Here is a 27,689-nt window from a genome sequence, read left to right as displayed (position 1 = left end):
TTCACTGGACCCTACAATAGCCGTTGGGGGACCTGTGCAGCCAAATGGAAGAGGCAACTCGGAATGCTTTATGATTTATGCGAGGCATGATCTAATGGTCGGTGCCACGAGAAAAAAGATCAATCATTGTTTGCCCCAAAAAGACGCAACCCGTACCCGTGATAGATATCCATACTTTTCATGCATTATATTTATTGTTAAATCGGTCAAGTGTTGTTTAACAGTTTTATTGTCCGAATGCTCGGATTCTCGATTAGTTCCATCAACTCATTTGCGTGCAAAATATGAATTGTTATCGTTATTAAGGATAAGTATGACGTCATCACATCCCAACTAGCTTGAAATAAAGACAAGAGAACGCCTGACGATTCTTATCCTAATTGATCACAAGTGCAGAAAGAGCTCATCAAGTTGGACTGGAGACCGCTTCCTCCCATTGCGCATCTAAATCTGTCACGTGGCGGCCAAGAATTTGTTTACATGGTGTTCCATGGAACCGGCTGTGTTGTGGATCTGTTCCGTAATGGATAACCACTACTTTTTGAGTTTCTATTATCGGAGGCTTCTTTTAAATGAGCTCCACGTAAAGGTCACTTGAAAATGCTCTGCCCTTTTGATCAGCGTTCACGTTCTACACCATCTTTGCTTAGTTATTAAGCGGACATATCTTCATCTCTCTCGTCTCGTCTCTCCTCTGCGTCTCTCCCTTTCCATCCGAGCTCTCTTCCCGTCTATAATGTCGATCGTCCGGTTGCGGCCGGTCCTCCACCTGCCTCCCAGAGAAAAGCCTAGGTTTCCTCCCCACGAGCTGAGGAGATTGAAGGTCCTTTGCCCGATCCGCTACCCCAAACTCGTCTTCCGGGCTTCCAGAGGACTCTCCAACAACTATGCTCGAAAGGCTCTTCGGATCGTGAGGGCGGGGTTGGCCCCGACACCGTCTCTCGCCGACGCCGCGGAGACCGAGGTGTTGTTCTCGGAGACGTTTCCCTTGAAGCGGACCCAAACGGTAACTTCTTTCTTTCTCGATTTGTCTCTCTTTCCGCTTCCAAATTTGTCGGAGTTTATTTTGATCCGCACTGTTCTCGGCGAATCCGAGGGCGATCTAGGTTATTGCGATCGCCTTGAGATTCGTGTGGTGCTGGGTGGGAACCCAGTGGTAGGGTTGCTTTCTCTCTTCCTTTTTTTCTTTTTCTTTTTCTTTTTTTTCTGGCAGGGGATTCTATTTTAGGGTTTTCTAATGGAGAATTTGGGGATGGCAGGTCGAAGGGAAGTTATCGGTGAGATTGGATCCGGCGGAGGGTGAGGGATCGAGATGGCGGCTGGCGGTGGGGTGTAATCTGGAAGGGAAGTGGATTTTGCACTGGGGAGTCACCTATTGCGATGATCTCGGATGGTAAGCCACGAAACTTTGCTATCTTTATTGTAGAATCTTTCTATGAAAATAAAGAAAGAAAAAAGAAAAAGAAGATCTTTCTGTCTGTAACCAGAAAGGGGGAAAAATAGAAAAGAAAAGTAGATCTTTATTTAAAATCAACACTAGTGTTAAATGCTCCCTTGCATGGATTGGATATGTCTGATTTATGTAATCCTATTTTGTGCAAACTAAAGTTACATAATCCGAGTTAAAATTTGTAGTTTCTCGGCTTTAATCTCATAAAGTTTTGTCCACAAAGAGGAAACGCTATTAGTTGACTTTTTTTGGTGCGCTAGGGGGATTTGTGCAATTAATGGAATGTGATACAGAGATAGTTGAACGCTGAGTTGCCAAGCCAGCAAGATGTGGACCCATGCAACTTTTAGTGTGCACTAGCTGGCACCTCAAAGCATTTTCCATTCACGAATGGCGGTTCCATGCTTTTGTGATCTGCTGGATCCTGGAAGATGATTTATATAATGCAAGTCCTTTTTCATAAAGTAAACATTTAATTGTACGTGGTGCTAATGCCTTTTCCTTGTGGATGTATTGCTTGACGAGGCTGAGCTTTCTATCTTCAAGTAATGCTACCATATGAGTGAAACTTACCGATTGATTGAATTAGTTTCTTTGATCCATGAAAAGTTTTTAGCTTAATTTATATGAGATTTACTCTGTTTTGATTGTTACATGTCTTTTTGCAAAGTTGCTTCATGTTTGTCTATTTCTTTTTAATAATTGAGTTGTAATTTCCTTTTGCTTGCAGTGAATGGGATCAACCTCCTCTGGAGATGAGACCTCCTGGCTCGATTCCCATCAAGGTAGCTACTCATCTCTTGATCACCGTCTTTGTTTTCTCATGCTATTTGCTTTACATCTCTTTCTATAAGTACTATTGTTCCTTTTGGCCTATCTCATTGCCATCCGTGGCTTCCTTCAGGATTATGCAATTGAAACACCCTTGAAGAAATCTTCATCTGCTTTGGAGGGACAGATACTTCATGAAGTGCATATTGATTTTGATAGTAATAGTCCAATTGCAGCTATTCATTTTGTTTTGAAGGTATTCAGTCTTGATGCTTTTTCTTTCACTCAAATTAGTGATCTCCATGTAATTCAAATGATATCGTGGTTCAACTTAGTCTTCCTAGCAAGCTATCTTTTTCTATAGTTTTCTTCAGAAATTAATTGTGAACCAATGCGTACTTTACAATCAAGTCATTGTAGTCATCAAATTTCCTTTCAACATTTCGAGTTGGACTTGTTAAACTGATGCCTGACTAGCATATCAAGTACTAATGACTTGTTAAGTGGGAGATGATAACTTCATAACTACTTTGAATGCCTTTTTCTCTAATACTTTACATATAATGTATCAGGAAGAGGAAACAGGAGCATGGTTTCAGCACAAGGGTAGGGACTTCAGAATTTCCTTGAAGGATTTTATTGAAGAGGACAATGCTTCCAATGGAAAGCAAGGATTCGGCATATGGCTAGGTTGAAATGCTTTTAACTTGTTATCTTTGGCCATAGTTTTTACTTAATTATCTTCTTGATTGTAGGCGATTGGAACTTTTATTTATGTATTTACTTGTAGAAGAAAATCTATAATGGCAATTAAAGATGATATTTAGATGGAAGAGGGTTTAAAGCTGTACCTTCTAAAATTTTAAACACATTGATTTGAATGCCTCTGAGCTATCCTTCAAACAACTAGCAAGAGTTAAATGTGAGTGAAACCATCATGTTGTAATTATTAGTTTGCTAGAATTTGGCACATGCTCTGCATATAAAGAATGGAGGAATGAATTGGCAGAGAGAGCATCTTGGAAAGCGAAAGGAGGTAAGTTGCGAGGTTGCGGGGATAGAGCTAAGTGAGGCACTTCATTGAACACCTTATAGGTGTTTGCGCCCCACTGCAATTGACCGATGAAGACTACTATAGCAAATAGGGAGTCTTCCCCCTATGTGCGATGATCATGGGCAACGGTTGTCCAAGGTCAACATCGGCAGCCACCGTGGCAAACTCATAAGATCTTCAAGGAGGAGATTGCTGTTCTTGTCTTGTTGGAGAAGATCGGTGACTCTTATTGAGAATAGGAGTCTATCGTAGTATTGGTCAAGAGTTTGAATTTGAGAGTTTTGATCGGTTGAATTGCTAAAGATTTTAAGGAGGGAGGTAAGTTGTTGAACGAGGTTGATGCTTTCTCTCTGATCGAATACCACTACTTGTTCCACTTCAGAATCGAGGTGGAGTGGGACATCATCTTGAAGAAAGGTCCCTGGCTCATTGTAGGCTAGATTATGGTGTTAGAACCATGGAGGCTAGATTTTATTCTAGGTGAGAATGTGATTAGGTTTGTGATTTTGTGGGTAAGACTTACAAAACTTCCGATGGAATAGTGGAAGAGATCAGCCATCCTCAGCATAGCCTCTACTATTGGGAAACCCATGTTTATTGATGATTTCACCAACCATCTTTGCAAATTAGGCCATGTTAGGATTTGTGTATGGGTTGATATTTCTGCTCCACTCAAGCCCGACCGGCCAATCAAAGGGAAGAAAGAGGTCTTTGCCAGTAGTTTATTTATGAGAATATTCTAGCGGTGTGCTTTAGTGCAACCAAATTGGTCACAACGATGGGGTGTCACTTCCCTTCCCTGGACTTGCCCATAGATGGGGACTAGCTAGCAGTGCAACTAGAAATTTGTTATATTAGAATATGATTTAGAACACTAATGCATCTTTGCCTTGTTGGCCATGGTAGTAGACAGGTGGGAATCAAGGCATGATGGAGGTCTTGGCATCCAAATCCCCTAGGCATACAAGCCAGTGGGACCCTCTTGCAAGCCATGGAATTTCATACCAGGTTGAACCGCTCAGTACACACCGTATCGAACTTGATCGGTGCGGAATTAATCTGGTTTGGGCCTATAAATCGACAAATGGGTGAAACCCAATCCATACTGCATTGAACGCTTGATTTGATGCAGTATTGTGTCAACCGTGCGGTTTGTCATGATTCGGATCGATTTGCGTCGGTTCGTGTGAACCGACCAGTATCGCATGGGGTGGGGGGTTGGTCTTTATGTTTCTTTGTATATTGGAGAGGTAGAGAAGTGTCGAGCGCTTCTTGTCTCTTCGTTTCTTTGCTTTTAAACCAAAAAAATAAGGAAATGCCGTAAATCACACAAATTTTTTGCGATTTTATCAGAATATCAGAGTGGATGCCTCATAGGATGAGTGTTCAAGACTACAATGTCACTTGATTAGAGGATGGGTTGATGTTTCTCCTACTTAAGTGAACGATTTGATATTTACGAGCGTCATCGACACTTGATGAGGAATTAGATCAATAAATCTTGAGGTTAGTACATTGTACTTTAAATACATTTAATACATTGTTTAAGATTTCTTTTACTTTATTTCGAAATGATAGAAACATTATATAACATAAATAAATGTTAATTTGGATCTAAAATCATTCAAAAATTTGATTGGATTGAAAATAAATTGAAAAAAAATGAAAAAAAGCATGCCGATATGGAATTGGCCCACAATGCTGTGCCAAGTGTTGGTATGGTATAGAATCGGTGCCATGTCGAATTGGTCAGGAACCAGCATATAGGGCTGAGGAAATAATCGAAATCCGAAGAAACCCATCAAATCCGACCTAATAAACATCAGTTTTGGTCGGTTGAAAGATATAAATCTGGTGGAATTGGGTTCAGATTTGTAAAAAATCGGTTATTTATGATTGGGTTCAATTTCTACACTTTTAATCCGTGTGAAATCGAATCCAATCAATGTAGTATTTCACAAACTCACTTTCATTTTGGGACGGCATTGCTTAGACTTCAATACTTCATTCTAAAAAACACTGCATCACCCATTTGGATTCATGGGAATATTAATATTAAATTATTGATAGAAGCACATCAATTTGAGATAATTTTAAAGTGAAAGCTTTTAGATGTCGTTACTTTCAGATGAGTAAATATTTTGTTTTTCTGTTTTATTTTGTATAGATTCAAAAATAAGTCCAAATTTGTAACTTATAAGATTAAGGTTTTTTTGTATTAAATTGACAAAAAAAAAAGCAAATAAACTTAAATGGGCTAACATTGGACTTAAAATTAACATTGGGTCAACATTGAAGCCTAAACCGACACAATCCATCTGAACTTACTACAAACCGTTCATTTCGGTTTCAAATGGTTTATACATGATAAATGGTCAGCAGCGGATTGAATTTTCTTCAATCTAATTGGGTTCAGTCGAATGAAAATTTTCTCTTAATCCAACCGAATCCGACCTGTGCTTAGCCCTACCAGTACGAGTCTCGGTGCTGGTTCCAAAAAACTTGTTGCAAGCCTTTGTTTGGTCGCTAGTTAGTGATAACCAAGATTAGGAGATCAAGAACTCCATGAATAGGGGACCCAAAGAAGAACAGTGAGTCGACTTAGTCTATTGAAGCCAACATTCCTCTAGTTTCTCTGTTGTATCAAGTTCCTCTCTTGACTTAGAGGGATGGAGAAAGCCATCCAAGGTCACAAGGTGCAAATTGTTTAACCACCTTCATGAAAAGGCGGTCGGGTGCCAAGGAACGGGTGGAAAGACGGGATCTATATTTGAGCTTCTTTTTGAGTTAAGCCATCTAGAGGGGCTCCCTGGGGCCCACTCAAGTGGCAATCTGGAACTCGTCCACATGGCAGAAGCATAGAGCAACATTGGTTCTGGCCTAAGCTTGGCGCATGCTAAACAGACCAGATCGCCCAACTCATCAATATCTTTGCCCACCAACTAGAAAGGCTAGGTAATTTCTTCAAACTCAAACACCTGTTTGATCCAGCTCTATCCTTCTTGTTTAGGCCTCCTGTAATAGAGCCCAAGTGGCCAGGCCTCCAAGTCCAATCCTACCTAGGTCATGCTGCCCGAACAGGCCGTCTTCCCCACACCCCCACCCCCAATTTGCCCATTCAAGTAGGGTACCAAACATGGTGAAACCCCACTGAAAGCAGTTTAATTCTAGCAACTTTCTCAGGATGAAATGGCCTGAACTAAGCTCCCAACATGCTCTTTCGCTGCCCCACCATCACTATTGGCTCATGAGTTAGCAGTCTTATCTGTGAAGAGGGCAACCGGTTAGCATCCCTAGAACTGCTTTAACTAGAAGGTAATGTTGTGGATGGGCATAATGATGTGATATTGGAGGAGCATTGGAATGTGGTTGCCACAGAGATGGGTTGGACCTGGATTGGTCTCTCAACCCCTTCAATGAAGATATTCTTATGGAATTGTAAGGGGTTTGGGAAGCTCTCTTTTGTCCCTATAGCAAGAAGATACATCTAGTTGTACTCTCCCCAAGTTTGTGTATTTTTTGAAACTCGGTTGGCTAGTCAAAGCCTTCTCTTGTCTCAACGATGCTTGCCGAATGATTAGAACATTGTTGTCATGTGGCAGAAGAATGTTCCCTCCATGGATGTTTTCCACCACAGTCCTTATCAAGTTTTCATCGTTGTTACAAAACTAAATTTCAAACTGTGGCTGTTGGCTGCCATCTATGCTGACACTAATGATCTTTACCTATGCTAATGGCTGGTGATTTTAATTGTGTTGAGGGACTGATGACAAAATGACGAGCAAACTTTTCTCTGTGAAGATTGGAGTTGTGTTCCGTGAATTCGTCTCCACTAATTGCTTGCATGATTTGTACTACATAGGAGCCCAATGCATATGGTGTGACCATTGATTCGGATAGGTGAGAGATCAGGAGTGCATTGATAGAGCCTTTGCCATGGATGATTGAATCCAATGCATCACGGATTACCTGGTGCATCACTTGGCTCGCATATCCTCAGATCATCGCCCTATTCTTTGCTTATACCCCTTCTCCATTTCCTGTACCCTTGTTTTGAGAAATTCTGGTTTGATTAACCAAAGTCTTGGGAGGTGGTGTGAGATGCTTGGAAAATTCTAATTAGGGGGATACCATATATCACGTCACTTGGTAGTTGGAGATCACAAAGCAAAGATTGAAATGCTGGAATTGGACCATAGTGGGAAATATCTTTCGGAAATTGGAGGTGGAATAAAAATTTGGGATCTTCAACTAGAATTATGAGCAAGGGTCTCGCAGATGATGATCTTATGTTGTTGCAAGCTTCCATGTCTTCTCACTACTCTCTTCTCCACCAATAGGAGACACTATGGTGACAAAAATCTAGGGTTAACTAGATTTGGGAGGGAGAAAGCAATACCACATTCTTTTATCAGACTACCATGATGAGAAGATACCAAAATAGCATTCACATCTTGAAAGGAAGCAATTTGTACTAGTGAAGGACATTAATTCTATCGGGAAAGAGCTCTTCCATTTCTTCAAATCTAGATTGACTGCTGACCTGGGTACTGCATCATTGGTCTCCATCCCTAACCCGGCCAGATACTTGTATGTAGGAGAATGAGAGGTTGTTGAAGCTTGTGTCAGATGTGGACATTGAGGAGGATGTCTGATCCTTGCAAGAGGACAAACCACTAGGGCTTGATGGCTTTCCACCCCTCTTGTTCCAAAATTATTGGCCTATCATCTGAGGAGACATCTATCTTGCCATCAAGCAATTCTTCTCCACTTGCTCAATGCCCCAATCACGGAAGGACACATACGTCACTTCATTGCCTGAGAAACCCGATCATTAGAGCCCCATCACTTGAAATTGATCAGCTTATGCAACACGTTATGCAAGATCATTGCCAGATTCTTGTTTGTAGGGTGCAATTAGTGCTAGACTCCTTAATTAATCCTAAGCGAGGGGCTTTGTCAAGGGCAGGTGTATTTTCATAATGTCCTTTGGGCTCATGATTCATGCGTGAATTGGAAAAGGCCCCTTCTGGGTAGTGTTATATGGCATTCAAGTTAGACATAAACCAGGCTTATGACAGGGTTAGATGGGACTTCTTGATCAGCTCTTTGAGACAAATGGGCTTTCAGGATGCCTGGATTAATTGGGTGCTAGGATGTGTCCCTCCTTTCCCTTGCTGATTGGTGATACTCCTACAGAATACTTCCAATCATCCAATGGTCTTTGTCAGGGATGTCCCTTCTCTTCCTACCTAGTCATCATCTATGCTGATGACTTGCCCCATAACTTAGTGTCCAATGGTGCTTGGACGGCATATCAGCCGGTCCCGACAGCCACTCCTTAAGAGTATTGTCCAGGCCTGTTGTCTAGCATTTGGTCAAATAGTAAATCTTGATAAATTTTTCATTAGATTCAGTTCTAGGATGAAAGTGATTGTGAAGCACCTGATCAAAAGTCATCTGAATATCACTGATGCAAAGCGGCTTGGCTGTGCTTGGGTGTCCCAAGCATTGGGAGGAGAGCTATGGTTGCTGATCATGCTTTCTTGGTTCAATGTGTTCATGATAGATAGGAGGATTGGATGTGGAGGTCCTTATGAATGATGGATGGGTTGGTTCTTGTTAAGTGTCTGCTTTTGTCCCTTTCCTAATTATTTGATGGTCAACCCAGTCATTCCTAGATTAAGCATCCACAAGCTTGATCGGATTATGTGTAACTTCTTATAGGGCTCGTTAGATATCTCTAATAGAGTCCATCTACTAGCTTGGAACTGTGTTTGTAACCAATTCAGGATGGGGGCCTAAGTACCCTCTCCTTGTCGCTTAGACTTAATGGCTAAGTTTGCGGCTAGATTTATTCTAAACACAGACAGCTATTAATGCTTGCTAATGAGGGCAAAGTATGGATCATGGCCTATGTTTTCTTCTCCAAGTCTTGCTTGTAGTAGCTCCTTCATTTGTAAGGCATATGCATTCGTTCCCCTGCCTTGAGGTCCAGCTTAAAATGGATGATTGGTGATGGTAAATTGATACACATGATCGATGATCCTTGGCTCTTTACAACCCCTTTGAATAGCTTGTCCACATCCTTGAGAACTTGAAGGTGAAGGTTTAATGATTCAAGGCAACATGAATTGGGATATTTATTTCAGCCTCCATGCTTTTGGGGAAGATTTGGCGTGCAAAGTATTGCCTGTGGCCATTTCAATGCTTAATAGTTCAGATAAAAATGGATGGTGTACTACTGCCTCTACTAGAATTAAAGCTAGGTCTCTTTATAGGTTGCTTTTATTGGCCCTTCGGCTTCCTTGGACATCTCTTGATGTGGAAGGTTGGCATTATGATTCGTCGAACCGGATGGTTTAGGGCGTGCCGAACCATACCAATGGCTAACTGGTGCGGTTTGGATGTTCCATTCGGAATGCCGGCGAAAACAAAGCGAGGGAGAAGGAAAGAGAGGAAGAGAGAGAGAGAGGCGAGAGGAGGGAAGGAGAGGTGAAGACCAGTAGTGGCTGACTCTCGGAGATCTGTCGAGACTCCAGGTCTTCGAGGTCCTCTGTGAGAGAAAGTGTGAAATTAAGAAGAGGGGGAGGGGGAAGGCGGCAAGGAGGCTGTCAAAGGGTTGCCGTGGCCGTCGGGCCCCTCAAAACCTCCCGGGCTGCTGCAAGTTCGAAACAGGGGTGAAGCCCCTGTTTTGTCAGATTTTTTTTAAAAATTCGACACAGTAAAGTGGGAAATGAGTTTTGGGCCATCCGACGGCCCATTATGCTAGGTTTTTTAAAAAATCCGATGAAACAGGGGTTGCATCCTTGTTTCAAATCTGCGGTAGCTGCGAGGGGTTTGGGCCATCCGACGGCCATAATGGCCATCTGGCGGTCTCCTCGCAGCCTTCCCTCCTTCCCTCTCTCTCCTCAATTTTTTTCACGGAGGATTGCGAAGTCTAGGAGGACTTAGCAGCCCTCCGATGGCCAACTCAGGTGTCTCCGCCAGCCTCTCGTTCCTTTCTCTCCCTCTTCTCTCTTTCGCTCTTTTTCCTCCCTGGTTCATCCCCATTTTCGTGTTGGTTTGGACCCGATACGGGGGCGTATCGACTTATACCGTCGGCCGATACTGTGTCCGATTCTGAGTCGGCGATCCTTGGTTGCACCATTTGGAAAATGCTCTCTATATCTGGAAGGTGGGTTGGAACTGGATTCTTTGCCATAGTACTCTGCATTGTAGGGGCTTTCAAATTGCTCCTTATTGTGATTGTTGCTTGGAAGTTGAGGAGACTGTTAGTAGTGCTGTTCCAATTCCCAAGGGCCACGTGTGTTTGGAGGTGTGCAGCCCTATCTGTTGGTTCTATCAGCCTTTTCAATTCCCTGGACTCCTTTGAAAAAATATTGAGAGAGGTGTATACCACATAAGGCATGGGGGTGATATTACATTTTATGCTTACATTGCATATCATATATGGTTGGCAATTAATGGGCAAGTGTTTGAAAATTTAGAATAGCGCTCCTTGACTTTCATGAAAGCTTCTACTCAAGTTGTCCCATCATTCACACCAAGGCCATTAGTAGATCAATATCAGTTGGGGAAAGATGGGTTTCCATCTCCGTTGTTGCCGCATCATCTCATGTCATATACTTCACCCGGGGACCTGCACCCTCAAGCTTCCTTAAGGTTAACTTTGATGGTAGCGTGATGGATGGGGGGCAAATGGTAGTGCAAGTTTCATTATTTCAACTCCACTCTAGTAGTGGCTAGGTTTTTGCATCTCTACAACATCATAGTTCTGCTGGCCAAGCTGAGAGGAGCATGGGAGAGGCTTATATATGCTACCATCATATTAGGGGCAACCCAGACTATGCTATCAGAACTGTAGTTAAGTGGATAGCCTTTCCAGACTCCCATCTTGATAGGTGTTATCCTCTTCTTGTAGATTTATGGAAGAGTACCTTGGCCTTAATGTCGCTGGAAGCTGCTCACATCTATAGGGAAGGAAAGAGTGTAATCGACTGGTTGACCTCCTATGTTGTGAATCATTTGGGCAGCTTTGTATGGGGACAACATCTCTTTTAGGTAACTTGTGAGCTCCTGTACTTTGATGCCGGTGGATGTATTTACACGAGTATTGTATCTTATCATTCACCTCAAAAAAGGGCAGAGAGCTGAGAATAGTATGAAAGATGTTTTTGCAATTATCTTAAATGCGGAGTTGAACATGGGTTGGAGTTGGATCCTGAGCATTTCCTTTATATTATTAGTTAATCTCATACATTTATTTAGATATTCTGTTTTGCATCATACAGGTTTTCCAAGCATGTATCTATTTTATTGATTTGTTTGTCTCTATACTAGCTACATGGATTGAAAAGATTGCCTAAATTGTTGGTGTTAGATGCCGGAGTTGGGGATGCAGGAGCTAGGGCACCTTTAGAATTACCTATTAAGTGATGGTAAGATATTGGCTATCATGATATCATTGGAGCTGTGTGGATTCCCTGGTACTCTGTCATGTTGAAGTGTTGAGTTTGGCTATGTTGACTATATCTAATTTTTCTTTGTGGTTACCATATTCCAGTTTAAAGATATTTTTTTGGTTTCCAGAAGTTCTGGGATTTTGAGATTGGCAGCCTTCCTTAATCTCTTCTTTCTCCAGTCCTCCATTTTGTTTAGGGTTGAAAATGGATCGGTCAATACCCATATCCATCTTTATTAGGTGATTATGGATTCGAATACAAAAATTAATTGGAATTCATATCCGTATGTGTTTTAATCTTATGTGGATACAAATTGGATATTAACAGTGTGGGTATAAATGTGGATATAAGTTGCATAGTCGAACTTTATGAGCTACCGGATCAAAGATGTCACTGTAGAGAATGGAAGTTAAATTAACGACATTAATGTTATCATTAGTGTTGTGTATCCATACCCATACCCGGTTTTCTTTGATGGACATGAACACACACATAGATATTTGTCAGATGCTATGCGTATACAAATAAATTTGGATATCAAAATGATCCGATCCTTTTTTACCATTAATTTTATCTCATCATCTAAATCCAAGGTCCCCATGGATATTGTACAGGTTTGGTAGCTCGGCATCCATGTAACCTGTTAAGGATCTGGACTATTGATAGTTGTATAAGAAGGATAAATATGATATTAGAGACTAATAATATTAAAACAACACATATCAGTCAAGATGCATTTGTCAGAAATTCATGATTCAGAGGCCAAAATTCATAAGGTGTATTTTGTAGTGACATAGGAACAACATGCACTTGATCTAAAAGGAGCATGTCATTTGTATCACTTTATTTTTTTTTTGAATTTTCAAATGTCAGTTCACCAATCATGATTGACATGTTACCCTTTTTCTCCATGGTTTTGTATCATTGTTGTTTACTTTCTCTACATGATTAGCATTCAGTTCTCCTTAGCATCCTTTTTTTTTTTGTTTTCTTTTTTATTTGAAGCATATGGCCATGGAGAGAAGCTCCTTTATGGCTGTGAAGTTGATTGATGACAGTGATTTTTAGTTCTTTCTGGTTTCAGGTACTTTTGATCAGATATCTAGCTTACTGGTGAAAGCTGAGGGATCTAGTTCTAAACCCCAGGAGACTGTTGGTGAAGCCAAAGTTACTAAGCAGCAGAATGGGCACATTCAAGCATTTCATGAAGAATATTCTTTGTTGAAAGAAGAGTTTCTTCAGAATTTTATGACAGTTACTGTAAGGAAAAGTGATGAGTCAGACAAGAATATAGTGCAATTTGACACCGATGTACCTGGTGATGTTGTTGTTCACTGGGGAGTCTGCAGGGATAATGGCAAGAAATGGGAAATCCCACCACCTCCTCATCCTCCAGCAACCAAAATTTTTCGGCATAAGGCTCTTCAAACTTTGTTGCAGGTACACAGGAAAGGAACTGCATTTTATCTGTTTTAAATTGTAATTCAAATTATCCATTTCAAAGGGCAGAGTTATTGTTAAAGACTTGAAAGTTCTCTCTACTATCTGTATCAGAATTCCTTTAAAGAAAAAATTGTGAAAAAGATGATAGAATCTGATATCAAGAGATGTAGACAAAATGGAAGGTGTAAGTTATACCAGTTGGATGTTAAATTTGGAAATTTTAAGAAATTATAATAGGAAAAAGTAAGAAATTCTTTAGAAAGCTGTGCAATATAGTATAAGTATGAGTTCATGATTAACTTGTCACTATTGAAATGACATGGTGCATTTTGGTAGTAATTTTTGTGCATGACATTTTTTCCTTCTTTATCTTTGAATGAAGAATGTATAATACATGTATAATAGACCATTATTTAGTTTTTTGTTTTGCTTAGATTAAAAAACACTAACCATGTTGGAGGATTTGCCCTTATTTAATAATTAGGCCATGAAGCAAGTATTCATATATCACCAAAACAGGATGGTACCACCAGTATTATACTGTTCGAGTGTGAAAATGGGACCAGGATGCCCTTGGTCATCGAAATACGTAAAATAAGGTCGTGGGGCATCGGCGAAGGTGTCAAGGTGGTCAAAGAAGGATAAGGAGATGGTGGGGCAGTGCTGGAGGAGGTGGAGATGGAGGGTTAGTAGCCTCCCTTGCTGCTGTTCATGGAGGTTCGTGAGCATAGGCGCTGGTCATACCCGTGGGGGGGTGGTCCAGGACCAGCAGTCTTTACTTACAAAGATGAGGGGAGGGGGTTACCGAGTTTGGGTTCCTCAATTCCTCCCTTCGCTTTGAGAACCATGGCATTAATGCACATTTTATTTGGCTACCCACCAACCTAGTGCTAAATCGGGCAGGTTAGGTTATGTATTCCAGGGTTTAATGCCAATCTTACCCCCAAGTGAAATGCTCAGTCTGTCCTGAGCATCCCAAGGATCCCGTGCGTTAGGATGGGAAGGTACATGAGGCATACCGTTCCATGGGAGAACCAGTACACTCTCGTACTTTGGCATTTGAACTCTTGCCATAGAGGATATGCAGCTCTTGTTGGATATGATTTTCATATACGTTCTAAGTAGGAGGCTCTGCTGCCACTTGAACTGCTGGAACCTGAATTAGTTGGCTGGAGGTACAAATCTAAGATAAATGTCTTATACATGTAGAACCGAGATCATCTACTTATTCATGCTCTGCTAATGATTTATCTGATACAAACTTGTGTTGGAAGCCTATATATGTTTCTTTTTTTTTCCTCATTATTTTACCTTGAGATGTAGTGAATTGCCTTTTTCCCCCACCAAAAAGGGCAATCTCTTAACACTTAATACTCACTACAGAGTTCTGTTGCATTGCAGCCAAAAACAAATGGCCTTGGTAGTCGGGGGTTGTTCTTGCTGGATAAAGGAATATCAGGTGTTCTTTTTGTGCTCAAGCTTAACGAATCCACATGGTTGAATAATATGGGAACAGATTTCTATGTCCCCTTCACAAGTGCAAGTAGTTCATCCATTCAGGCCTGTCAGGATAGTACTGCAAACAAACAGCTAACATGGACACAGCCTCAAGACATGAGACATGGCCAAGCACAGGATATTATAAATGAACGTTCTGAAGCAAGTTTTATTCAAAAATCCAAAACTGGGGTACCTGAAAATTCCTCAAATAATGGGGAGACAAATCAAGCAGTTGATCATGCTGCGTATACTGATGAAATAATTTATGAAATAAGGAATTTAGTAACTGATATATCATCTGGAAAACGTAAGGGCACAAAAAGTAAAGAAGCACAGGAAAACATCCTCCAAGAAATTGAAAAATTGGCTGCAGAAGCTTATAGCATCTTCAGAAGCTCCAGTCCAAATTTTGTGGAGGAATCTGTCTTTGGTGTTGAATCTTTGAAGCCTGGTGTAAAATTATGTTCAGGGACAGGCTCTGGATTCGAAATACTATGCCAAGGATTTAACTGGGAATCTCACAAATCAGGAAGATGGTATTCTGAGCTCAGTGCAAAGGCCAAGGAATTATCTTCATTGGGATTTACAGTTATATGGTTGCCACCGCCTACTGAATCTGTATCACCTGAGGGCTACATGCCAAAGGATTTATATAATCTGAATTCCAGGTATATTTCAGTGCAGGAGGTTCTTTTCCCTTGAGATCTTTACTCACTATCTTTTAAGTTCTCTAGATGTATGTATTTGGCTTCTGTGGTAATTTGCAATTACCTGTTTTGATCAACATAGATGATGCTGCTTGACTTTACACTGCTCACTTAATGTGCAGTTGTGGGACACGTTCAGCTGCATAGATTGCTGTATAATATAGCAAACAATCTTTTATCTTTCACCTTTTTCTGGAAACTTGCATTATTTGGAATGTGGATTTATCAATTTTTAGGGCCTGTTTGGCTGTTTCTACATGATTGGGCTGAAAATCTTGTAGAATTCATGGATTTGGCCATCCATTCAGGGCCTGTTTGGATGAGTGGGCCCAAAATCCTATTAGAATCGTGGGTTTGGACCAATGCAACCACCTAGATAAGGCCAGGCTAGGTCTGTCTTTATGGATACTCAGAGAACCACCGCATTGGGCTGGCTTGAATCCTATAAGGAAGAAAAAAGGCCTGCTGCTATATGGGATTCGAACCGGCCCAATGTGGTGGTTCTTTGGGCATTTATAAAGACAGGTCTAGCCTAGCCTCATTTAGGTGGTTCAATTGGTTAAAATCCATGATTCTCATAGGATTTTGAGCCCAATCATCTTGCCTGGATGATCGAAAGTCTCATAAGATTCATAGGTTGGGCTAGTGCAACTAGGAAAAAGCAGCTTAAGCTTTTTCAATAGGGAGAATACAAGCCTAGCCGAGGCTGCTTTTTCCTATTTGCACTAGTCCAACCCATGAATCATACAAGATTTTGGGCCCAATTATCCAAACAAGCCCTAAGCATGACCATGCATCAACCAAACTCCACCCGGTCCATATGCCGTGGGAAGAAAAAAAGATCTCCATAGGTCTTTCTTTTCTTCCTACAGCTGGAAGGTTAGCATCTGGGCTGGATTTGGATAGACTTTTACAAAATGTAAGCTAAATGGGTCAACAGACCTGATTCCTATAGGATTTTCAGCCCAACACCCCCTCCCCATCCCCCACCCCCCCCCCCCCCCCCCCCCCACACACACACACCAAAAACCTCCCTAAAAAAGGGGCCCATAGTGGTGTTTTAAGACTTGAAGATACTGTTTGTTCTCATTGAAATGTGAATTTATATGTTAAACCAAGTCTAGCAGTTATAAGGTGAATCTTATAAATGCTAAGAGTTATCTTGCATATCATTACTTGTACAAATTTATTGTCTTGAATAGAAACTTAAAATAGATCAGAAACATGGTGAGCTGAGCGCCCTAGGATGTATCAGCAATCAAAGTCTGCAGCCAGCTGACTTCATTTTGAATTAGTAATTTAGAGCAACTGCTAAATGCAAGTGGTCCTGTATTGAGAGGCTGAAGTTTAATAGAAGCCAAAAAGTTGTGAGGAAGTAAAAGAATTATAATGTCATCATCAAGCATTGGCATGTTTTTAGGACCATTCTCTAAATAGAATGTGCTTGTTACATTTCAAGGAAGGACATTATGAAGGAGGATCTGTTCTTGTGCCTGAATGTAGATTTGAGTGTCTTTGGCACCGAAAAAGAAAGGTTTTATCCTAGTGAAATTTGCCATTATCTGATTGAATGCGCATACTACATGAACACATCCTTGTTCATTATCTTAAGAAGATGGATAATTATGCTATATGGTTTTGAATATTCATGTGAATGGATGTAATATAGTTATGAGCTTTTTGGAGGGCAAACGGGCATGAACAAAGTTTAAATCAATATCAAGTGCTGGCAATTGGCACCTGTGTGGTTTGATTAGTTCTGCCAATTTCATGTATTATTGTTGTCTTCTTGTCTTTATGTCTTAGCTGCATATTTTAGGAAAACATGTACATGTATGTCTAGTTGCTTTTGAGGGTTGCTAATGTTCTTCTTACCTCTCCCTTTTCTTTCTTTCTAATTTTTGGCATAGCTGGAACATAACGTGATTAGCAATTAAGCAACCCTTTGATACCATTCTCTAAGGCTCTCAAGGCCAAGCTAGGCAGTGCTGTTATAGCTGATAAGTTTATTTCAGGTCCTGATAATTCTTTGAGCTGTTGTTTTCCTCTTTTATTAACTGCATGTTGACTTCATATCATGGAATTTATCAGATACGGAAACAAGGAAGAACTGAAGGACATTGTGAAAAGGTTTCATGAAGTGGGCATTAAAGTTCTTGGTGATGTTGTCTTAAATCATCGATGTGCTCACTATCAGAATCAGAATGGTGTCTGGAATATTTTTGGTGGTCGTCTGAATTGGGATGACCGAGCTATTGTTGCTGATGATCCACATTTCCAGGTAACAGGTTACCATTTGTGACATAATGGTCTTTTTGACAAGGAAGTTTAAGAATATTTCCTGCTTTTATGTTAGATTAGGGTTGCTGCTTGTATTGAATAGACTTATAACTCTATTCTGTTAAGAGATAAACTGGCAGGAACGTATAGTTTTGCAAGTGAAGTTTGTGGCTCATGTACTTTGATGGCATTTGATTTCTAAAAAGAATAATATACATAAAGCTATAACATAACAATCTTGTTATGCTGTTATGTCAGTTCAGGAATACAATATCGTGATTTGATACACAAAGTAATTGGTAGTTTCCAAGTTCCCATGTTTGGATAACTTTTGACAATATCATGGTATATTTTCCCAGATATATATACAAAATATTTAGGAAGGAGATGAGTATTGTTGTTAATGCATACAAAACTAGAATTAGATAAAAAATGTATTTGAGGAATTGCATGGGAGAACAAGGAATGGCATAGAAGACCACAACACCCACTCCTTTTTCTATCTTGCTGATCTTTTTTCTGTTGTATCACTTATTCCTTGTCCTAGAACCAAGTCTTTTCCAAATACAATGCTAGCGAGAAAAAATTGAATTTCAAATGTATACCCAATATGAATAATCCTATGAGAAGTGTTAATGGTAGTTTTGTCAAGTTAATATGCATCTCCAATTGTATTTTGGTACTTAGATTCCCTGTTGTCAGAATCTTCCATCTGGGGTAACGCCCACTTCCTAAATGCTTCTTTCCTAAAAATGTTTCTAAAGTATCTGCTTCCCTGCACCTGCACTCACTCCTGATTTGAGCAACTATGCTTGGATTACATCCTTCTTTTGCTGTGAATCTTCATTTTTTTTCTGAACTTGTTGTAAAGTGAAATAATAACCAATACTAAAAGGGATGATTTTTATGTTAGTAATTTAGTATTTTTCTTTGTTTTGATCAAGTAGGGAAAGTGGAAATAGATCCACAGTTAATTCTTCACAATAAGTCTCACTGGATTCCCTAATGATCCCTGGTCATGTTTTGAGACTGATATTATGGAACTTGGAGCAGGTATTGGAGTTCATGCATTATCCTTATTGGGGAGAGAAAGCTATTATCTGCCCTTGTGGGGACTAAATCTTATCATCATGATGACAGAATCTACATGGTTGATATGTGTAATATCCATATTGCACTTACAATAAGAGTATTACTGCATGAGGGAAACATGATAGATATTTACCTATAATATCATGTAATACCATGTGATATGCTACTATAATTTATCACCTTCATCCACCAGATGGAATTTGCACTTCATCCTGTGAGTTAGGATATACCGGTGATGCCTATTATTCATCCTACAAGTGATACCCCCTATCCATTAGAACAAACAGAATTGGTAAGGTCTATGGAACATCTGTCTTTATGTTTACTTACCAGCAACTGAGCATGCGCAATGCATGCTTGAAGGAAAACATATAATATATAGGGTTTTATACTATAAGATATAAAGTATAAAAAATAATATTAAAAATAATTAGTTTTTTTGTTATTTATCAGCAGTTTTTTAATGTTTTACTATCACAAATAATGTGATTATAATTCTTGCTGTTAGCAGTTGGTGTTCTAATTTGTTTACTCTTACAAACTCTTGATCATGATATTTTCCTTTTCTGTTTGCAGCCTATTATTTTAGTTCTTTATTTTTTTTTATTTGTTTGTTTCACAAAATGGTGGTGAGAGAAGAACAAAGAAAGGATTTTTTTTGTTATGATCTTATGAAAAGGGAAATCTTTTATATATTTTTCCTTATTTGTTGAAACAATTGATATTTTGTTTTTTTCCCCTTATTGGTTTTTATCACAATTTTTTATGATATTCTTCTTACTTGTTTGTGGCCCTTTTTAAATGTTTTCTCCTTGTTTTGTTCGAAGACAGTTTTTTTGTTTTGCTTATTTGTTGACTGCTAGGACTAATTAGGTGAAAATTTCTTATTTGTCACAATTGGTATTTGATATTTTTGTTGTTATTTGTATATCACTAGGATTATAAAGATAATTTAGATTAGTTGAAATGGCATTTTTGGTATAAAATATGAATGGAATAAAAAAAATGAAACTGCCATTTTTAAATATAAGATAGAAGGTATAGATAAACTGCTTTATTCAAAATGCAGTTAGAAATGTGTGTTAACATGTGCTCTAAATTTTTTGTTTGTCTATGTTTCTATTTGTTTAATTATAGTTCTTTTATAGTGCTAGGAGATCTGATGTTCACAGTTTGCAAAGCTATAGCTCTCCATGTCTGGTAAACATAGTATCTAAACATCTGGGATTTTCTTGAGAGCAAGCATCCCAGACCTTATCTCTGTACTGAGCGTGGACTTATATTATTTCTATGTGACATTTATTTGCCTGGAACTATAAAAAAGTTGATCATTCAAATTCTTGGCTGCAAGATTTTCATGCTTCATTCCTTTGTTCTTTTAGAATGATATGCCTCATCTAGTAATATATCTTGTCCATTTGTATGATTCTTTTAAAAAAAAAAAAAACTTTTCTTCTTTCTAGGGCAGAGGCAACAAGAGTAGTGGAGATAATTTCCATGCAGCACCAAACATTGACCATTCTCAGGAATTTGTGAGGAATGATCTCAAAGAATGGCTTTGCTGGTTGAGGTCTGATAATCTGTATCTCTATTTTCATACTTTTTAAAAATTAACTTTTGATAATTTCTGGAATTTCTTTCTTTTTGAGAGGAATGCCTGGAATTTTATATTCTGCTTAATCTGTGTTCAAGCATAATATGGAAATTACTTTATTAACTTTTGGTAGGAAAGCATATGATATGAATTATTAGAATATATTGAAATATTGCTGAAAGAGAGGGTAGGCAGGGCCTTTTGATTGTATTTGCATAATGGAATAATTGCAGCATGTTTCTAAAACAACTAGAACAGGGTGATGGAATCAAAGATGTGGTATTAGATTGTGTGTGTACATTCTAGTTCAAGCTGCTCCATCAGAAGAAATGTATGTAGAAATACTCATGCACTAGGTGTTAATGCCCTGACAGCATATTTAATGTTGAAGTCATACTCTATGGATATGTCCAGTTTGTGGATTTGGTGCTTCACTACATGCCTTGAGTCAGTATTGGGATCTGAAACTATTACTAGATATAGTGGATCCAAGAGGATCATCTAATATTTTGTTTCAGACTAGCAGAGTTGCATAACCTTCTCCAGGCTTCATAGAAGAAATGGGTGCAAAGTTTTGCTACCCAGGGCCACTGAAATGGTTGCGATGTATGAAAGGAAGCTGTTGCAGGAAGAAGCTGTGTGGTTAGCTCCAATCAACTTCCTGGCTGAGATGGTGTTATCATGAAGACCAAGTCGTGAAATTGAACATGGGTAAAGCTTTCCTTGCTTTCAACAAGTTGGCAGGTGCAGGTGATGTTATCTGTGGCAGCAACTGGTGGTGGGTTACTCCTTGGAGGTGAAAGGACATGCTTATTTCCAAGTGTTTCAGCTGACCAGACAAGCAGCATTGGCAGATATCTGGTGGGATCTGATTATCAGCTTGTTTGTTGTACAGGCAGTCTGACATGAGGCTAGACCTCTTTTGACCCGTGGCTAACATATGAGGAATATTAGTTGTGAAAATAAAGTAGAATATGGATATTCAATGGCTAGTTGCTGGTATCCTAGAGGGAAGCTAGTGCTGTGGCAATATTATTGGAGTCACTGTAATTACTTCGATTAAAGCCTACTTGGCAATATATGCCTGTCCAACACACGGCTGTTTAAGATTGATCTAGAACTTCGGACTATTGTGGAAAACTGCCTTTGGGGCTTTATATATTTCTAAACAGAAAGGGAGAATGAGATATGATCAACCATGCATTGAATTGTCATAGGCTGTAAATTTTTGATAATATACGCATGCCAAAACTAGATGCATTTGTAAAATATGATTTTTAGAAATACCAATGAAATGATGATTGTTATTTAGTCGTGGTTTAATCCCAAGGGGCTTGCATCTTTTCTATTCATTCCGAATTAGGAGATATGATAATGGTCAACTCACAGCATGTAAACATTGTTTGAACCTTAAATATGCATGCCCTTCCGAAGCACAAAGGATTTTGGATTTTGTAATTATATAAGGTTCTAGGAATTGGATTTTGTAATTATATCAACTTCTAGGAATCTTATGTTTGCTTCATATTGATGTCAAAATATGTATTGCCTTCATTTAGTATTAATTTATTGTAAACTTATTCCTTTGCAGTCAAAAGCTATTTTCATTGCTCACCTGTCATTATGCATTTTCTTTCAGGACATGTTTGGTGTTGGTTAAAAAATTCAGTTTATAACCTTTAAAGTAAAAAATTGCATAAAAAATTAAATGTTCAGTAGGGATGGAAATGGCTCTGATTGCGTCAAGGTTAGGTCGGGTCAAGTTAGGACAATGATGTAAGAAACCATGACAACCTGACCTGACCAACATTGGGTCAAGACCCATACATACCCATGGATTGACCCTCATGACCTGATCTGACCCATAACCTAATCTAATTGTAAGGGTTGATCCCCTGAACTCAATTTTTAAAACTCTTAATGGCTCATTTATAAAGATGAACTAAACTATTAGTATGATAAAAAAAGATCAATCATTCATAAGGTCTTTACCCAAGGTTATGCTTCAACTCAACCTATGCTGTTTTGACTGGAACATGAACTCTGCTTTGATGACTCTAGTTGGGTCAGAGCTCTGACCAGCCCAATTTGTTTAAAGTTCTAGTCAAAAAAAAAAAGACCTGTACCTAACCCGAATTGAAATGACCCTGAACCACATCTGTCCCAAATAGATTGAGATAAGGTCAGGGTTCTTGGTTGGGTCAATTGTTGCTACCCCTGCTACATCGTTTGAGAAGGCTTCTACAAGAACCAAAAGTCTCTCAAACCACTTTTAGGAGAAGCTAGAAAGCCTAGCTTCTAGCTTCTTCTTTTGCCAGATTGCTCATTGTCTTCCAAACATGGGAAGCCTATGCATAAAAACTAGTTCTGCAATATGTTATTACCAAAATGCCAAAGTTACTAAAATGTACATATTCTTTAAGAGCTTAAATGAATGTAATTTTTCAGAATGACTTTCTAAAAAGGCAGATGCAACACCTAACATGCCCTTTAGCTTCTTGGACTTGATGATTTTTACTTCATTAGTTGTGTTATTGTTTTTGTCATTCTTTTGGACGTGACTTCCTGTTCCATGCTTTAATCAGAATGTAAAATCATCTTCTGGGTTATATTGTGATGCTTTACTTGCAGAAGAGAAGTTGGATATGATGGATGGAGATTAGATTTTGTCCGAGGGTTTTGGGGTGGTTATGTAAAAGACTACTTGGAAGCAAGTGAACCATCTTTTGCAGTGGGCGAGTTTTGGGACTCTCTCAGTTATACATATGGTGACATGGACCATAATCAAGATGCTCACAGGCAGAGAATCATTGATTGGATAAATGCCACAAATGGAACTGCTGGTGCCTTTGATGTCACTACTAAAGGAATCCTTCACACTGTAAGATTGACTCTTTCCCTTGTAATAACACTTTTAATTTTTGACATCATAGTAGGTTTTATTACTTAAAGAACTATAACATATCTACTGAAGCTTATCTCAACTCTGAGGCTGGCGGTTTATGTGATCATAAAAGCTGGAGCCCATTTCATATAGTTTAGATTTATTGGTCTTATTCTATACTTTCTATACTGCTCTGACTTCAATATGGAACACTTAAAAGTTGTCTAATATAAATATTTCTATATTATCAAAAGAACACAAATAATGTTGAAATTTTAATTGCTAGTTTTGCTGTCATTTACTCTTGCTAAGGAACACTAAATAATGTGACTTACAGGGACATACATTAGCCAGTTATCATATGAGTAAGACAATTATGTTGACCAGTTCATCAACTTATATGATAATATTGAGCCTTTGGGAAGGTTAAACCAAAAGGTTTTCATGGTTATTGATACCTAAAATATCTAGGCATCTGTATGCTGTACTATGCTATATTGGTAAATGTGGAGCATCATTTTCGAAAAAGTTGTGCTTTAACTTTTGCATTTATGCAATGACCGGTTGAATGTTTAAAATACAAGAAATTTTAGAGGGTTGGGCAGCATGATCAGGATAGTCAAGTGTTATATTGAGGGTCTGATTCAAAATTTGACATTTTGACATTTATACTAAATCTGTTCACAAGGTTTTGGAAGTGATGGTTGCATTGAGTTGTGGATTGCAAAATATCCTAATGACAGCTTGCAGACAAATACACACAAATGATCATAAAGATAATCGTAATAATATAACAGTACTCCAATCATGAGTTTACTGCATGCGACAAACTTTGTATTTCTGGTCTTCAAAATGACTGATTCATTAGTTTTTTTGTTCATGGAAAGTTGGAAACTTCTGGTTATCCTGACAGTCTTCCCAATGTCTAGGCCACAATAGCCACAGGTACCAGGAAATGTATTTCCATGCATCTGTGCTTCCAACAAACTTGTTTGAAAAGCAGATTTGATTTGGTTTCCCCAAACTATGGGAATGCCTAGGATGTCTGAGACTTTAGAGAAACATGTGGGAGACATAGTTTCTGCGTGAATCACAAGATGCTTCCTCCATATTTTGCATGAAGAATGCATCTTTGCTATTTGAAAACTTCTATTGGTGCTCATCTCCTGCTGCTTGTTCTACCAATTTCCCACACCCATTGCCCTCAGTAACAACTACGAACACATCCGCATTCAGGTCTTATATTCATAAGCTGCTTCATGTAATAAAAATGTCATTCAATCATTTTATAGCTTAATGGGTTGTTTTTCTTCTTCTAGGCCTTGGAAAAATCTGAGTATTGGCGATTGTCTGACCAAAAGGGGAAACCGCCTGGGGTTGTAGGTTGGTGGCCATCTCGTGCTGTTACATTTATAGAAAATCATGATACTGGCTCTACTCAGGTATGAAATGCCTCAAGTTATCTTCTCTCTTAAGATCTTTCATGGTTTCATTTTTCTACATGTTTGTAAACAACTTAGTCTAAAGTGGATGTTTTCTAATGTACCTATTCAAACTTGATTCTCTTTAATATTGAGTAAATTCTCAAAATAGTCACAGAACTTTATCCATGGTTCTTTCTTTTGATTTGAGCATTGTTAAGCAAGGAAGGGGCATATCTTAAAACTCCTGATGAATCATGAATGATTCATGAACTAATTTTAATTTTTGTTGGTTGCAGTCCCTAAATGTTCCTTTGTGGTATCCATTCTCTATATGCTCTTATCTCAAACTTGTCAATTTACATTTTTATTGCCTTTGTTGATATCGAATCTTGGAGTTACCATTGCGCCGCCCCCCACCCACCCGGGGCCTCTCTCTCTCTCTCTCTCTTTTTCTCTCTTTTTTTTCTCTCTCTCTCTCTCTCTCTCTCTCTCTCTCTCTCTCTCTCTCTCTTTTAATTCCTATTTGTTTCTACTGGTTGGAATAGAAAGAATTATGTTGTTATGTATGCATCTTTAATTTGCATGTTACTATTTGACATTATTTTCCATTTTTTATGTGTAAAATGCACTGGTCAAATTTTGAAAACAGCTTTCAATTTTTCTGTTACATGTAAATAAGATCAAAGGGTAGATTAATCATTTGACTGGTGTTTGCAAGTTCTGATATGCCATGTGTTGTAACTTTAATCTTCACGGCTTCGGTCTATACTTGTGAAGAGTCAGATTCCTATCTGAAAATATTAAAACCCACAACCAGCCTACTAATGGAAAAGGATTTCCAAATCCATATCTGCCAGCAGGTTGATCTGCATAACCTGACTCGAACTTGCCTGCTAGAGGCAATACCCTTTTTACATTTTTAGTAAGTTAGTCAAAGCAGGGTAGCTCAGCCCAACTCACCACTGTCATAATCAATATGGACTAGACAATATGTGGAGGAAAAGCCCAAAACTTAATACAATGGCCACTGTACACCAAACATTAGTAGTGCAAGGACCACCCTATGTCAGATACCACCCACGCCACAAGGCCAACCAAACATGGGAAAGACCAGCAAAAGTCTCGAACCATACAATTATACAAATTGATTGACTATTTAAGCAATATAACCAACTTTTTCCCATTTCGAGCTCCACTCCTGCCTTTCATTTATTACTATTTGGTTCACTGCTAGTGCTAATGCTATTATATGGATGCCCCCATGAAAGGTTATATTTCTAATTTTCTTATATTTGGACTTCCAAATTATCTTTGTTTGAAACGTCATCTGGAGACATGGATATTATATGGCTATTATATGGCTGCTTCCTCCTAGGGAATTATCTTTTCCCATCAACCTTCAAATAGCAATTTTTTGAAAATAAAAGACATTGTAGAAAACATTCACTTGTCAGAACCAACGGTACATCTGTAATTTAGTATTTGTAGTTCTTTGTAAACAATGAATTGGTTGCCCTCCTATGAGTACAATACTTGGAATGAAGGAAAAACACTGCCATTGAACGCCTAGCTGTTTACTTATGAAAATACACCATTAGATCATGTTAAATACTAACTAATTAGATCCATCTCAAACTGTTTTATTGGTCATCTATTATTGTGAGCACTCATAATATCTTGCACAATGCAATGTTGAAAACAAGTTTGGTTCTCTAAATATCTAAACGAGACTTTATTCTCATAATAATGGCAACTCTGCTGATGGTGTACCTCGTTTTTTCAACAGGGTCATTGGAGATTCCCATCCGGTAAGGAGATGCAAGGATAGCCTACATCCTGACACATCCTGGCACGCCTGCAGTTTTTTATGACCACATCTTCTCTCACTATCAACAAGAAATTTCTAGACTAATCTCACTAAGACATCAAAAGAAGATTCACTGCAGGAGTACGGTATGGATGCTCTACATCAAAATAAAGACGTCTTCATTTATTTTATATACCTAAAACATATAAAGAACGATCCCTTTTTAGACATGGATGCCATATATAAAAATGATTTTGTAAAACACATTCCTTGCTAAGGTTTTGTGACTGCTTTGGTTGGTCAGTTTGAGTAGTTACGAAGTAGTTACGAATTAATGAGTTTCATTTTCGTGGTCAAGTAACATTTATCATGATCAAAACATTAATGGCAGAAGAAAAATAAAAAGACAGAAAAACATAAGAATGCTTCCCCATGGTGTTTAAAGTTTTGATCTTCAGTGTCAATCTGATTGTGGTTAAGTGCATGATCAGTTGTTTAGAGTATCTTTCGCTTCTGACCAGCAATGAATCTTGTATGAAATGTCCAATGAGCACATCAGTTTTTTACTTCTGATGCAAATGGCCGACCAATGCACAAGACTCCTGCCATTGCAGGGTCTATGGGATGTGCATAGTCTAAATAGTGTTGTTTTAGCCATCCACATGTTCGGAATTTCACGACTAGCTGTATGCTTCAGGTAAAGATAACCAAGGCAGAGAGGGATGTGTACGCAGCTGAGATTGATGAGAAGATTGCAGTCAAAATTGGGCCAGGACATTACGAACCATCAAACAGTCCCAAGAAATGGGTTTTGGCTGCTGAAGGAAAAGAATACAAGGTGTGGGAGGCATCTTGAACTGTGTGCAGCGTCAACTCTTACCAAATTATTTGTTCATAATTGATTTTAAAGTTTATATCGAATGTTATATAAGGAAAATAATATGTATTATTAGCATAAAGAGTGGTTCCCAGCTGGAGTCCCAGATAGAGCTGATGTATCAATAAAGCCTTAAAATTCAATTATTGCCACTAAGAGTCCTGGAAAACATGTGTAAGGTATCACTGTATTAATAATTACATTTGTATTATTGGCCATTTTTTCTTACATTGGATTGAACCTAGCCTGTATTCATATGTATATGTGTACTTCTTTTATTTCACTTTGTACGTCTTTAATCTTCCCTGTATATTAGAGAACTTATGCTTGAACAGTTGTAC

At 38.8% G+C, this 27,689-nt stretch overlaps 1 protein-coding gene across 1 annotated transcript; it reads left to right on the top strand.

Moving 5' to 3' along the window:
- The first annotated feature begins 575 nt into the window (after window positions 1–575).
- Window positions 576–27,576, top strand: LOC105047709 (alpha-amylase 3, chloroplastic). Its single transcript, XM_010926755.4, is given in 14 exon segments — window positions 576–1,006; window positions 1,260–1,393; window positions 2,181–2,235; window positions 2,355–2,477; window positions 2,794–2,911; window positions 12,825–13,180; window positions 14,585–15,351; window positions 17,482–17,671; window positions 20,226–20,332; window positions 22,988–23,237; window positions 24,560–24,682; window positions 26,451–26,487; window positions 26,490–26,617; window positions 27,169–27,576. Coding segments are annotated over 14 exon segments (2,817 nt in total). The 5' UTR covers window positions 576–736; the 3' UTR covers window positions 27,328–27,576.
- Window positions 27,577–27,689: the final 113 nt, after the last annotated feature.

The sequence above is a fragment of the Elaeis guineensis genome, chromosome 6, assembly GCF_000442705.2.
Source record: "Elaeis guineensis isolate ETL-2024a chromosome 6, EG11, whole genome shotgun sequence".
NCBI lineage: Eukaryota > Viridiplantae > Streptophyta > Magnoliopsida > Arecales > Arecaceae > Elaeis > Elaeis guineensis.
This window is presented reverse-complemented; position numbering and strand designations above follow the sequence as displayed.